The following is a 15,100-nucleotide window of genomic DNA, read 5'->3' as shown; positions in this document are numbered from 1 at the left end:
CTGCTCTTCAAAAAAAAAAAAAAAAAAAAAGTGGTATCTGTTGGCACTAAAGTGCTGGGTATTGAGGACTTTCATCTGTAGTATAAAGACTTAGTTCCATCTGAAAAGATAATTAGTGACTGCAGTATTCATGATAAATTAGATTCTAACTTCAAGTCAGGACTGAAAGAAGATTTTAGTGCTTTGGGAAATGCCAACTGTTGAAAATCATGACCAACAGGACAGTTTAAGAAAAAAACCCACATATTCTAATATTTAATTTCACTATTTCCCAAAAGTATCTGCATTAAAAATTAGACCAAAAATACTACAATTAATGGAAAATAAAATAAGGCTGAGTTTTCACATAACTTATGCCATTTGGCTATTCTTTTTCAATACTAAAAAAGCACCTGAACCTTGTATTTCTCATCTGGAAGAATCACTGTAGCAGAGGTTTATTGTAAGGGGACTAAAATTGTTTAACCATTAAGTTGTGGGAGTACTCTTTTGCAAAGCCCTTGTTGTTTATTTTAGAGGACAGATCTTTCTATAAGTTTAAGCTTCTTGAAATTCATCATCCTATTATGGGAATCTAAAATTGAAGATGAATTCAAATATTTTTGGACTTCTTTAACAATAGAACAAAATAAGAGAAGTAACACTAACACCTAACAGCCTGTTTTCACACTATCTTGGAATGTTTAGTCCATGATGGTTTACTTTTAAAACTGCAGACTTACAGAATGGGCATTGGATGACTAATTAATGTTTTAATTTACCATTAGTTGCCTGGAAAATACTAGTCTCCTAAAGGGCCACACACAGGCCCACAAATTCAATGTATGTGTGTGAAAAATTCATGGTAGATATTTAATTTAAGATACAATTAACATATATAGCTGTACCACGTATCTAGCATTTTAAAAATCAGGTCTCTGAGTAGGATAGATTTGTCTGTGTTGAGATTGTTGAAAGTATGAAAATAAATTAAGGTAAGGGATTGACAGCCACATTTACATAGTAGGTAAACTAAACCTAGCTAGCCAAGATAAATACCAGATCTTGGCACTGGGTCATGGAACCTTTATGGTTTCACTGTGGTAAAGAGCTCAAAATAGAGCAGCCAGGGAACAGAGTAAGGGAACAGCCAGCCAAAAAATTCCTCAATGAAGCATATGCAGGAGAGCGCTATATTTTCCATAAAAGCTGAGCCCTTTTCCACAGTTACTCTGTTCTGAAATGTGTTGTTCTTCAAGGATTTCTTTAAGCTGAGCTACTTAGTTTTCATCATGGTTTTTACAAAGGAGTGAAGGTGTGCAGAAAGTAAACTACTAGAACTTTTGTTTCTGGACTTAGAGAATAGGATCTGTCTTCCTGAATCCAATCTAAACAAGGGGTCAGGTGACATTTACGTTTCACAAATTAAACCAGCCCAATGATTTTCCAGGGCTCCTTTAAACAATGTCTCCTAATATAACCTGAAATCTCGCCAGGTAAACTCCCTATACTTTAGCTGCCTGTATATGCACAGAATTGTCCATTTAAATAAGAGATTCATTTTCTTCCACTCAGAGGTCTAGACAGGCAATTCTTCTAGGAGAGGTGCAGAGTTCCTGCTCCTAAGTTTGTCTTGTTTTATTTTGTTTTGATTTTTCAACAGAAATATGAAGAGTAAAACATGTCCATAGGAACAGAGACTGGAACATCTGTGTTGGTCTCTTTGATCTGTCTGCACTATCCCTTGGGCTAGCCTGAAGGACTCACTCATCTGCTCCATTTCAGACTCTCTAGTCTTGCCAAACTTCTGGACTCCTTTTTAAAAGGAATAGCAGATATTATTAATTGGGATATATCACTGCCTGGTGATCAGGGAACTATTTGGAAATAGAAATTTTATCTTTCTGACTGAATAAAACTCAGAGCTTTGTACTCTCTATTTCAAGCACAGATACAAAAATAGAGAGAGCACCACTACATGCCAATCATCAGAAAAGAAAGAGGCAGACTGAACACTGAGTAAATGTAAACGTCTGCCTTAAGTAGTCTGTATGGCTGTCTGGAGCTACCAGTAGAGTATACGGTGAAGGGTACATAAACAGGACTTGCTCTCTTCTTCAGGTTTTGAAGCATCACCTTTTGTCTAGTCATCATGAAGGGAATTCAAGGGCATGTTTCAGACAAATTGATTGCCTTTTGAAGCAAGACACCTAGCAGTTTATTAAAGTAATAACCGAATTCACACTGGATTGCAGTCTCTGCTAAATGAAGCAATCCACAGGGCTGGTGAATCATCTCTGCTTGCAGTATATTCCTGGGTTTGCTGGTGATGAATTATACACATGCTTGATGTTTAACAGACATTGCTTCATATTAAATCTAAGACGTGGCAGCCATGAAAGAAAGCAATGCGTTTTTTGAATGTTAGCAGCTTTGATGCTGACAAAACAACAGTTCTTAGAGCACTCCTGGTTGTACACATCTCCTTCCAATAGGTCTTTCTAATTTATCTTTATAGCCCTTCTGGTTCTTCTGGGCTGTTTTGGTCTGAAGCGTGCACACCACCCTGCTCAAGGAGATGTTACCTCCCTCTGCCGTTGTTAGTGTTCCTTACTTTTTAATATTTTTAAATGCAGATTCTCTTCTGACATTGATTAACAATATGGATTGTCAAGAGACATATGGAGCAAAATTCCTGTAGTAGCTTGAGATGTCTTCCTCAAACTAGAATACACCCAACAGTATCTTTTAAAAGGTCTCAAAAACACACAGTATGGACATTCACAGTATTTTTACTGTAACAAATTTTCCACTTCCTTTTATTGTTATGCAAATATATTGAATACTGTTACTTTTGGGGAGTTTGGTCATAATCTCAGATGCATTATGTGTTTCACTGTTATTTCTTTTTAATTTCTCAGCTTCACTAGTTAAAAATTACCTCATTAACACAAAATTCTTAACACTCTCTTACTGAAAATACAGTCCTGGAAAAGTGTCTCAGGATGGACACTCAAAACAAAAAGACTCCCAAACCATTAGTCGTTTTTTAAAATCTTGGCTGTGGTCTTTTATTAGTCTGCAAAACTTTATCACCATGTATTGCACCCATTAAATAATACATAGTAACACCAGATGATAAAGGACTGAACAAAACAAATGTTTTATCTTGAAGGTTTCATGGAAAGCAGCCCTTTCTGCAATGTCTGCTTGGGCACCTAAGCGATCACTTGTTCCTGCGGAGGTCTTTCAAAAATTTTTGAGTGCATGTAAGACTACATATTACAGTCATCAAACCCCTTCTTCCTGATTTTGAGGACATTTCTTGACATTTTTTTCTGCTCTGTTTGCATCAGAAGAAATGGAAATTCGTATTATTGAAACAGTCTTAACAAATGCTTTTGCTGTTTTCTTCTCCTAATGAAGAACTGTTTCTCTGAATGGGATGGCAGCATATGTGTTTGATAAGGATCAAGTACCTGGCCACAAAATCCACAAAGGGCAGACTGTCACCGTGCCTCTTCTTTCCTGAACAGTAGTTTATACCAATAGCCCCACTGCCTGTCACAAGGTAACCAGCAAGTCCCTCTGCCAGTGATTTCTGTGATAACATAATGAACAGCTGTGAGTGATTAGCAGGTTAGAGCATAAATTCAGACCCCCATGAAGCATAAGATAAATCAATCTTTTTTTGTTAAATGTGCAACATCTGGCAACTTGCATTTAAGTGTGTTAAAACAGATATCTGCCACCATGACTCACTGTTTTAAACCCTTCAGACCTGAAGGTCCCGGCTTGTTCTTTAATGGCAAACAGACCTCAATGCCTCCATATTCCTTCCACACACTCTGTGAAGATATAGCAAAACTGCAAAACAATTTTACGTTGCACTGCCTGGGTTTTACAAGAATCATAGATGCACTGTTCATGGGGAAGCCTTCTTAAATCATTCAAAACTGAACACACAACTGTTTTGACTTTCATACAGTGGTGCCTATGCCTCTGCGCATCTCTCTCCGTGGACTCCAGCTGACAAGCCTCCTCATCATTAATGTGTGGTACCATGTCTGCTGTGAGAGATCAAAGGAAATGTTTTAGCTTCTGGGTGTTTAAAGTGAGACTTCTGATGAAAAGGTTAATACATTACGTCTGAATTTTGTGATTAAAATTAGTACACTTGCTTAAGGCTAGAACCTTCATTTTTAGATATAGATTGAAATTAATATAATTTAAATTTTGACATATTCAGCTTAGCATGAATGAAGGAATCAATTTTATACTTGGCTTATAAGAAAGCCCTAAAAATCTCTAAGAGGTATGAAGCGTCTGGAGTTCTAGCAGAGCGAAACACTTGAGCACTTGTTTTACTTTTAAGCACATATTTAAGTTGTGTAAAAATTACTGGTAGTAAGGATGTATTTTTTCCTAAGCAAAAACCAAGGTAGTACAAGGATATACTTATGAAAAAAAATTATGACATGTTTAACATTAGCCTTGCTGAAGTCAGTGGAAGTTTCCTCTGTATTTCACGGTTGTTTTCCTTTTTTGTTTACTTATCTTTTTGTCTACTCTACTTCTAAACTTCTTTCGAGACATTATTAGTTTAGGAAGCAAAGTATCAAACATTATAACATAAGTTGTTAGAAGATTTATTGCTAAAATATATTAAGTGAAACTGTATTAAAATAATTGTATAAAGTTTTAACATTGATATAAACCCTTAAGAAGTACCAGGATATGTTTCATATTTTCATTAGCTTTTCCTTCAAATACTTATGCCATTGTTCTGGCTTTGAACTTAGCTAATTTTCCTGATACTAAGTTGTTAGTTCAAGTTGGGACTGAAAAAGAAAACAAAAATGCTCCAAAATACTTAATGTGAGAAGTATGTGTCTGTGCCTTAGACAACAAGTTGGCTGGAAAGATCAATGATAAAACAGGGTAAATTGCTGCCTTGATAATTAAAACCAGACCTGACTGCAGGAGGCACTAGAGAGTATGATAACTTTGTAGAAATATATATAAATTATCTCTCTGAACAAAAAGGTATGGTTTAATCTTTACAGAAATGAGGCTATGTTATTAAAAAATTCTTTTGCTTTTTCTATCTTCTTCTCCTAATCAAGAATTATATCTTTAAATGGAATGGCAGCATCTGCATTTGATAAAAATCAAATAAAATATTTCCGTAGCAACAGATGGCACTGTTTTTAATTCTTTGTGGCCAGTCTAGATATTATGAGAATGAATTATGATGTAAGCCAGCTTTGTGTGTAAAATATCTTTTGACAAAAATTTTGAATAAATATACATTTGGTGCTACCAGTTTCATCAAGAGCAGTTACTTTCATCTGGTATAACATAAAAATCAAATGCCTTTAGATCTGCCTAAAGTCAGGATTTCCTGTCTTTTCCTGCCTAGTTGCTGAGGTTCTGTAGTTATTTTAGGGGTTAAAAGCTGTAGCCACTGATGCGTATATATTAGGCTGTATTCATTGAACATGGCTTGTAGCCTGACTCAAGCTATTACAGCCTAGCTACAGTGACCAATAGAAAGAGAACAAGATCCAAGAAAGCTGAGGTAAGCCCAAACTCTAAAACAATGTCAAATTCGAAACAATAGCTAATAAGGTGTGTATGGTAATACATCTGGGAATACTAGCACGTACTGCAAGTTTTACATGCTATTAAATCTTAGGAGGACAGGAAGAAAACACAGTGGTTAGCAGCCAAAGTTGTGAATTTACAGTGATTTCTAACTGGCTTCAGATAGCTCCAGGAACTTGACTATCAAGGTAAATCACTTTATATTTCTTTTAAAAAAATGTTAATAAGGTTATGAATACTTACACGTGAGGAGGTGCCATTTTACCGTGTAAAATAGAGATGTTATTCTTTAGAAATTGTTTGCTTGTCCTTTTTTGGAATGCTTCCAGATAGCAGTTTCTGAGGCTGGAAGATCTGTAAGATACTGCACTTGTTATTGTTAATAACAATGTTGAAAACTATTAAATGACTACATAACACATGCAGCAACTTAACTGCACTCTTAAGCTTATTGGTGCATTAACCCTATAAGATAGTTTGCTTTTCGTGTAAATATTATTTTTGCCAAAACTAACCTCCTAATTTTGAACAGAAATTTCAGCTCTCTCTTGCCTCTGCATTGCAAAATGCTTGCTAATCTTCATCAGAAAGCAAGCAAGATAACAGAGTTTGTGAAGCACTGTTTTTGTTCTACACATTTTTTTTTTTTTTAGCATATTGCCATTGATCATTTTGTTCATTATTTAATTGTGGAAGAGGCAAAACAAAGCAAATAATAGGTTGCATGACACATGAATGTATATGATATAATTTGGTTAGGACTTACTTTTTGTGCCATTTAGATCATGCATTTGTTTTGGCTGTTTGCTTTAGAGAAGGAAATTTGTAACTATGCATATGAGACAGTGAATGAGGGAGGGGAATTGATTACCCAAACATATTCCCTCCAAGCTTTTTAAAAACATGCCCCACAAACAGCTGTTAAAACACTCTTTGATCTTTACTTCTTTGTGATGAGAAAAGACTTTGTAATATCTGATCCAGATGCTATTATAATTTAAGAAAGAGGGAAAGCAGAAAAGAGGGTATGATTAATTTCAAAAGGAGGAACACTGAGTGCAATATTATTTCTATTATCATGGTACTGATAGCTTTACTGAAGATGGTACACTCTATAATGTAGTTTATAGTTCTGTACAGAAAGACTTAAACAAATCTAAAAGAAGCACTGATTTCACGTCAGGAAAATGGTCCATGTTTTCAGGTTCTTTGAAACAACACTTGCATCCGTTATACTTGTAGCCAATGTGAGTCTTAAGTTAATCAGGAAAATGTTCAGCATGTAGCAATGAATTGTTTATGCCTCTAGTATTATTTCCCAGTTTTTCCTTAACACTCCGTAGATAATATCATAGAGGACAAAATTTGGCTGTTGACAATGGAAACATTATTTTCTATGTAATACTTCTTTGTTAATCTAGTATGCTGTTAGACAGTTACGTTCAGCAACAGCTAACTGTTTTTCTCCCCTTCCAAGGTAAACAATGAGTCTAAAAGCCTGTAGAAGCCTTTTGCTCTTATTCTTGGTCAATTCTGTGTGGACTCGAGCTGTGAGACAAGTTTATGATGAGCTAGATTCTGAGCATTGGTCTCACTACACTTTTGAGTGTCCACGAGAGTGCTTTTGTCCTCCCAGTTTCCCCAATGCACTGTACTGTGATAACAAAGAACTTAAAGAAATACCTTCAATCCCAGCAAGAATTTGGTACCTTTACCTTCAAAACAATCTCATTGAAACAGTTTCAGAGAAGCCTTTTGTGAATGCCACTCATCTGAGATGGATAAATCTGAACAAGAATAAGATTACCAATAGAGGAATTGAGACTGGTGTGCTGAGCAAGCTTAAAAGGCTGCTTTACTTATTCCTTGAAGATAATGAATTGGAAGAGGTGCCTGCCCCATTACCACCGAGCCTGGAACAGCTCAGACTGGCTAGAAACAAAATCTCCAGAATCCCAGAAGGAGTCTTCAGCAACTTGGAAAACCTTACTATGTTAGACCTGCACCACAACAGTTTGTTGGACAGCGCTCTTCAAAGCGACACCTTCCAAGGGCTCAACAATCTTATGCAACTCAACATCGCAAAAAATTCACTGAAGAAAATGCCTTCAAGCATTCCAGCTAACACACTGCAGCTGTTTTTGGACAACAACTCCATTGAAGTGATACCAGAAAACTACTTCAGTGCAATACCCAAAGTGACTTTCCTTAGGTTAAACTACAATAAATTATCTGATGATGGTATTCCCCCAAATGGGTTTAATGTTTCATCTATTCTAGATCTACAGCTGTCTCACAACCAGCTCACTAAAATTCCACCGATCAATGCTCAGCTCGAGCACCTTCACCTTGATCACAACAGAATCAAAAGTAAGTGTGTATTGTTGGTGTGGGATCCTACCAAGACATAATTATTTTAAAATGTCTACCTAACTACAAAAAATCCTCTTTGAAATAAAGAGATTTAAAATGTGCTATTGATTATAGGGAGATGAGGAAGAGTACCTCCTACGGGCCAGTGTTCAAATCAGATGTAAAATGCAACAACCAAGTATGTGCATGAAAGTAATACCACGTGAAAAATGTTCACGTGCCAAAAAAAAAAAAAAAAAGCGGGGATTAAGGAGAATTCATGCATTCACATTTCACTATATACATGCCACTCACCATTTTGTTGGAACAAATTATGTTTCCCATAGCGGCCAAAAAAAAAAAAAAAAAGCGTGGATTAAGGAGAATTCATGCATTCACATTTCACTATATACATGCCACTCACCATTTTGTTGGAACAAATTATGTTTCCCACAGAAAGTCTAGAATAAATAAACAAGAAGAAATAATTAAAAAATAATTGCAGTGAATTAGGATATTCAATCCACATCTGTATGACTGCTAGATTTTCAAAGTTCCTGAGCACCATAGTGACTTTCACTGAACGAATGGAATTGATCTTTGTTCAGTTTTTCTAAGTATTTCTCTGCCCACCTAAATTATGTAGTAGGAACTTAAAGTTAGGCACCCTTAAAACAGAATAAAATGTTGGCTGTAGTCAATACAATCTATTTCAAATAAGACTGATTAGAATGTGGGTGCTGAATATTTCAGGCTTGAATATCCTCCCCATCTTTTGTTTACTGAGCACAAAATGCTGACACTTGGGTTTAGTCTTCATGAAAAATCTTTTCACTGACTTTACAGAAGCTTTTTACTACTAAGGTTCATCTCCTCAAATGTCTTCTAACATTTTCCACATTTTCTAAACAAGACAAGGTTGGCATCCAAGGCAACAGAAGCCTGTTGTCATCGTAATTCTGCTTCAGCTTCATGCAGGTACAGCGGGGATGTGGTGGTTAGGGACACTGGGTAAGGTATCTGCTCAGTAAGTCCTGCAGATCTTACTTAACTCCTTCGTTTCATGCCAAAAGCCAAAAGCAAAGAGATGACTTTCTCTTTAACACCGCACAGAAGATTACCAACTCTCTGCATTTGTCTTTCTGTCATAGTGATTTAATTGAATAAATGATTCCTTATTCCTGTTTTGTATCACTGATTTTTATAAATATACTAAAAATAACAGTTTGGCTTCTGTATGAAACAAGGACATATCAAAATCAGATCCCTATTGGTAGTTTATTTAATTCACTGCATTCTCCAAAACAAAGGTATGCAAACTTGTATAGTTAAATCAATTTTGTACAACTGGCACATATTTAAGTGGCCTGCAAGAAGTTAATTAGAGTTAGGGCTTATGACACATGTTGTTGCTGAACATATTTCATTGCCTCCTGGTTACAAAGAGATTTATTTCAATTGCTTCACTGCAGGGCCTCAGGTGGAGCCTTTATCTCCTGCCACTTTAAGTGGACTCTAAATTGAAATCAGTGGAATGTAACCTGTCCAGTTTAAGAAGTATTTTGTGTCTAGGTAGTATTTAAGGAGCTGTCAAATTATCTTCCTTTCCTGAATAAGTTTAAAAAATGTTAAAACCATGAAAATCAGCCTGTTTAGCACATACAAACTCAAGTCCCATTTTCCAGTGACACAGAAGCTTAAATAACAGTAGTTTTCCACAAGCGTTATATTCCTTAATGCCTTTACCACTTTTCAAAATTCATTACTAACTTCAGCACTACATTGCTCTTAATGAAAAAAAAAAACAGTTTTTATTCTTACTAAATAAAAAGTAGTAAAAAAAAATTAAAAAGGCAACCTGACACCTGAAATGAAATACAGGAATTATGAAAGGCAAATTCAAAAACAGCATAATCAGTCAACATAGTGAACACTGCTCTAATGGATTATAACTCAAAGGGCCTTTAGGATCGCAAACAAGGAATGTAATTTCATCAGGCAGGAGTAATAAGACATGGCACTAATTCTTTAGATTATTTTTGTCCTCTTAAACCCAGAAAGCTGATGATCTCTCATTAGAATAAGATAACAATGTAAAAGATTTGAAAGAAAAAAAACTGTAAAATTCTGGATCTGATTTCTCCACAAGAATCTTCCTTAAATTTGCTTTTACATGTGCAGTACCAGCCTTTTTTTTTTTGGTAATATTGATAATCAGATAAATCCTGCACACCTGCCAATTCCTGCTTTGTTTTCTTTTGATTGTTCATAGTTACATTGCTGACATTGCAAGAGCTCAGCCATCACTCAAAACTTCTATGTGAATACTATTTCCCTCCTTTTTGTTGTATATTATTTTATAATATTAGTTCTTCATGTAAGCCCAAGGCCTTGTTTCTCCAGAGACCATTTATGAAGGTATCAGTCAATATCTCGAAGCCCATGAAGTCAATGATAGCCTCATCACTGGTCTCAGCAGAACCAGGATTTCGCCTGTGGTCCCTTCCCCAAGGATCCCAATGCACAGAGGAAAAACAGTACTTGGAAGTTGGAAGCAAAATCAACATAAAATCAAAACTTATTATGGCTACAACAGATTAGCACCACACTGGATAAATGACATTTTAAAATATGTGTTTACATATTTATTTGTAAGATACCCAAGCAAGGCTCCAGGGAGATGTCAAATAAGGAAAACGAAGTGTTTGCGGAAGCAAAAAGTTGAGAAGGTGAACAATGAGGTGGCAAGAGAGCAAGGGTACGCATGTGGTATTACAGTGCTATCAAAAGAGTGATTAAAGGGAGTGAACAGTAAGTTCCCCTAGAGGAACACCAGGAGGCTGGGATAGCTTCTCTGAAGTAGTATTACTCCATGGGTAGAGAAAAGGAGAAGTCCTTGGGCCAAGTTGCAATACCAGACTATCAGAATCTGTTATAGGATATTTGGAAAGAAATGGTTGAAGTTACAGATCCTGACTCATTGTCAGACCCCTGCACTATAGCTGGTACTTGCCTCTTTGCTGGAAGAGCACAGAAAAGTACACTATTCCAGGGTGATCCATGGCTGCTGCAGTTAAATACCATGTGAAAAGGAGAAAGGGAGTCCAACTATTCGAGTTGGACTACACTGAGTACAGCAACAGGTTACAAGAATAGAACAGAAATAGCCTTACACTCACATATGTCAGAACACATCTATCTTCTAGATCAAGTTACTTTCTGAATGTTTCCAAATTATGAGTTTTACTGGAAAAGAAACAGGATCTTCTGTGGTTCCTCAGCAGACAAAAGGTATTAGCCACTGATGAGAACTTCTGCAGTTTTCCTCTACCGCATCTCCAGAGTCTCGCTTTTAATTACATCACTTAACAACATTGTTGACAGCAAGTGGAATTAATCTTATTTGAATTAACCATCCTAGATGTTTTTATCTAGTTTGGGTTAGTCATACAGACCACCTACTCAGTTAACGGAAGGAGATACACAATTGCAGAGGGAATATCATCCCATCTTAAGTAGCTGTGAATGACCTTTTGGAAGCGTTCATCTTTCTCCAGCATTTATAAACAGCGTCTGAATGGTTTATTTAGACTGATGCTTACCTTCTACTTGGATCAGTTTAGATAGGGTAGATAGGTAGGGTAGATAGATAGGGTGAATTGTACCCATGTAGATGGATTGACCTGGCTTTCCTTCTTAAGCAAAATTCAGCAACATATCCATGAACAGGATTGCAAGAGAAGAGGAGAGAGGCTTTTATTCCTCTGATAGTTTAGGAAAGAGTTAACATTCATAGGAAAAGAACAATAAAAACCCAAAGAACTTCTATGCCACACATCATCAGGAAACAACTTCTTCATAGACAGCCTGTGGTTAGATAACTGTTGCCTTATTTTAAGGTTGGAGTAATTAACCGAGTGAAAAACTACTGCAGTGGTATAGTTTCTAGGTCATGGAACACAAAGATTTAGAATACACTTGAGCCGTCTTGTCTCCTAAGATCAGTAGTGCTGACCTGAAAAGGCAGATATTTTCTGCTACATAGTGCTGATTTACTTGTAAGATATTAAATAACTGCTTTCATAACAAAACCTCACCGTCACACACAAAAATAAGTTGCAGTTTGTTTCTTCCAAATATTAAATGCTTTACAAATATTAATCAAATTTCACAACATAGGCAAAGACATTTTGATAACATGGATATGATAAAAGTTTTAGGCCTTAGACAACCGGATGTATTTGTCTAGTTTCCGTGACAAAAGTCCAAGATGATGCAAAAGTTTTTCAAAACAGGGTGGGTTTTTTTCTTTTGGGGAAAAAAAAGAAAAGCCGCGTTTTTGGTTTTCTTTTTTTAAATCTTATAACATTTAACCAATTTGGGGGACTGTAATCAAAAGATGTGTGCATATTATCATTGCTAAAGAGAAGGGGGAAAAATTTTAGTAGAAAGTTCTTCTTTTCCTGTTTCTGTTTTTGCTAAAAGAAAACCTCCTAAAACAAAAATCTGTTAGGTATTTTCGATGCAACCACTTTTTGCAAGTGGTCTCAGGCCAACAAGATCCTCCATCAGTCAGTCGAAACACTAAATACTATAATTTGGTCAAAGGAATTTGCCATCTTTAATAACCAAAAACCGCTTCAGTGTTGTCTAGAATAAGGCATTTTCAGGCTCCAATAGGGCAGTGACAGCCTCACTATTCAGCAACTGAAGAAAAAAATACGAAAAGAATTTTAGCCAAGTGACTGTGCAGAGGTAACTTAGGGTAGATGATGTAAAGGCATCAATCTATTCAGGTTTTATGAAAATGGGTAATGATTTAAGCCATAGTTTCGAATTTTATCTGAACTGAAGCAAGCTATGTGTGATTTATGAAGAATTTTAAGGACTTGTTGGCTTTCAGATTAGGAAGAAAAAAATCCCATTGCACACGTTATATTCTTGCAATTAAAACCACCTGTACTGAAGAATTTGAGAGCATAAGAAAGTACAGATGTTAAAAATTACAGACACTATATGAAATATAACATTTAAATGAATGTTTATGAGAGGTGAGTCTGCTTGACTAACCTGATCTCCTGCTGTGACAAGGTAATTGCTTAGTGGATGAGGGGAGAGCTGTGGTCATTGCCTAACTAGACTTTAGTGAAGTATTTGACACCGTTTCCCCACAGCATTCTCCTGGAGACACTGACTGCTCATGGCTTGGATGGGTGTACTCTTGGCTGGATAAAAACCTGGCTGGCTGGCCAGGCTCAAAGAGTGGTGGTGAACGGACTTCAATCCAGATGGTGGCCAGTGACAAGTGGTGTACCCCAGGGTTCAGTGTTGGGACCTGTTCTCTTCAACATCTTTATCAATGATATGGATGAGGGTATTGAGTGCACCCTCAGCAAGTTTGCAGATAACACTAATTTAGGCAGGAGTGTTGATCTCCTTGTACATATGGAGGCTCTACAGAGGGATCTGGACAGGCTGGATCCATGGGCTGAGGCCAGTTGTATGAGGTTCAATAAGGCCAAGTGTCAGGTCCTGCGTTTGGGTCACAACAACACCCTGCAACGTTACAGGCTTGGGGAAGAGTGACTGGAAAGCTCCCCATCAGAAAAGGACCTGGGGTTGCTGGTCAACAGGGAAACATGAGCCAGCAGCGTGCTCTGGTGGCTAAGAAGGCCAACAGTATCCTGGCTTATATCAGAAATAGTGTGGCCAACAGGACTAGAGAGGTGATTGCTCCCCTGTTTTCAGCACTGGTGAGGCCACACCTTGAATACTGCTTTCGGTTTTGGGCCCCTCACTACAAGAAGGACATTGAGGTGCTGGAGAGTGTCCAGAGAAGGGCCATGAAGCTGGTGAAGGGTCTGGAGAACAAGTCCTATAAACAAGTAGCAGCTGAGGGAACAGGGGTTGTTGTTGTTTAGCCTGAAGAAAAGGAAGTTCAGGGGAGACCTTATCGCTCTCTACAACTACCTGAAATGAGTTTGTAGAAAGGTGGGGTTGGCCTCTCGTCCCAAGTTACAAGCAATAGGATGAGAGGAAATGCGCTCAACTTGTGCCATGAGAGGTTTATGTTGGATATTAGGAAAAATTTCTTTACAGAAAGGGTTGTGAAGCACTGGAAGAGTCTGCCCAGGAAGGTTATGGAGTCACGATCCCTGGAGGTATTTAAAAGACATATGTGGCGCCTGGAGACATGGCTTAGTGGTGACCTGGCAGTGCTGGGTTAACAGTTGGACTTGACAATCCTAAAGGTCTCTTCCAACCAAAACAATTCTGTATGAGTCCATGAAATGCTCCTCTGATTCAATATTATCATTTTGAATTCAAGATTTTTATTGTGGAGTATCATCAGCTAAAATTAGTGTATTGTCTTTGCAGTGTGATGTTCAAAATCCTTTAGCGTTAACCTTGTTCTGCTCTCTCTGAAGGCAGAGAGCTATTTCTCAATAAATATTTAGCCAGTAGTTGATTAAATTAATTTCCTTTCTGTCCGGGGTAAAACTATGTATCTAGTGGCCTTTATTCATAATTTCAGCACATTAAATATATGATTCTCTGATCTATATTATATTACCTTGAAATGCTTTTTTGCTTGGTCAAAAAAGGAGTTAATTTTTAATTTGACATTTTCTAGCTCTGATAGGAGCAAGTGTCTCCTATACAAACAAACATAGAAGCCTGTTTTATTTGTTTTCTAAATGATTTTTATGTTCCTTTCCCATGGAAATTACCTAACATGTTGATGTACACTTTCAGGTGTCAATGGTACTCAGATATGCCCAGTCTCAATTGCCATAGCAGAAGACTATGGTTTATATGGCAACACTCCTCGTCTTCGATATCTTCGCCTGGATGGAAATGAAATTCAACCTCCAATCCCATTGGACATTATGATATGTTTCCGACTACTTCAGGCTGTTGTCATATAAAGATATCATAGTGTCATTCTTGTGCTGTGAGAGTGCTAAGATACAAGTTTTGCTGGAATTAAACTTGTTCTAACTCATCGATCAGAAAGTAGCAGCTTTATTTTGACTGTTTCTTTTCTTGCATCTTTTCAATGGCTGAAAAGATTGTTCTTCCTTCAGAAGAGATTTTGGATGGACATGAAACATGTGCTTAATAATTTACCTAAGAATTCCTAATTGATTATATTGAAATT

The 15,100-nt window shown here is 36.9% G+C and overlaps 1 protein-coding gene across 1 annotated transcript; it reads left to right on the top strand.

The window, feature by feature from the left end:
- The first annotated feature begins 5,500 nt into the window (after window positions 1-5,500).
- KERA (keratocan) lies at window positions 5,501-14,867 on the top strand. Its single transcript, XM_010133757.1, has 4 exons — window positions 5,501-5,560; window positions 5,681-5,774; window positions 7,064-7,956; window positions 14,695-14,867. Exons 3-4 carry the CDS (start codon window positions 7,071-7,073, stop codon window positions 14,865-14,867), a joined length of 1,059 nt encoding a protein of 352 aa, XP_010132059.1. The 5' UTR covers window positions 5,501-5,560; window positions 5,681-5,774; window positions 7,064-7,070.
- Window positions 14,868-15,100: the final 233 nt, after the last annotated feature.

The sequence above is a fragment of the Buceros rhinoceros genome, unplaced genomic scaffold (genome assembly GCF_000710305.1).
Source record: "Buceros rhinoceros silvestris isolate BGI_N320 unplaced genomic scaffold, ASM71030v1 scaffold10913, whole genome shotgun sequence".
In the NCBI taxonomy this organism is placed as follows: domain Eukaryota; kingdom Metazoa; phylum Chordata; class Aves; order Bucerotiformes; family Bucerotidae; genus Buceros; species Buceros rhinoceros.
This window is presented reverse-complemented; position numbering and strand designations above follow the sequence as displayed.

What these genes read in the sequence shown, in the direction of transcription:
- KERA (XM_010133757.1), top strand. Translation starts at nt 7,071, where the DNA reads ATGAGTCTAAAAGCCTGTAGAAGCCTTTTGCTCTTATTCTTGGTCAAT. An exon ending in TGATCACAACAGAATCAAAA is followed by an intron (nt 7,957 to 14,694) that starts GTAAGTGTGTAT and finishes GTACACTTTCAG; the next exon opens with GTGTCAATGGTACTCAGATA.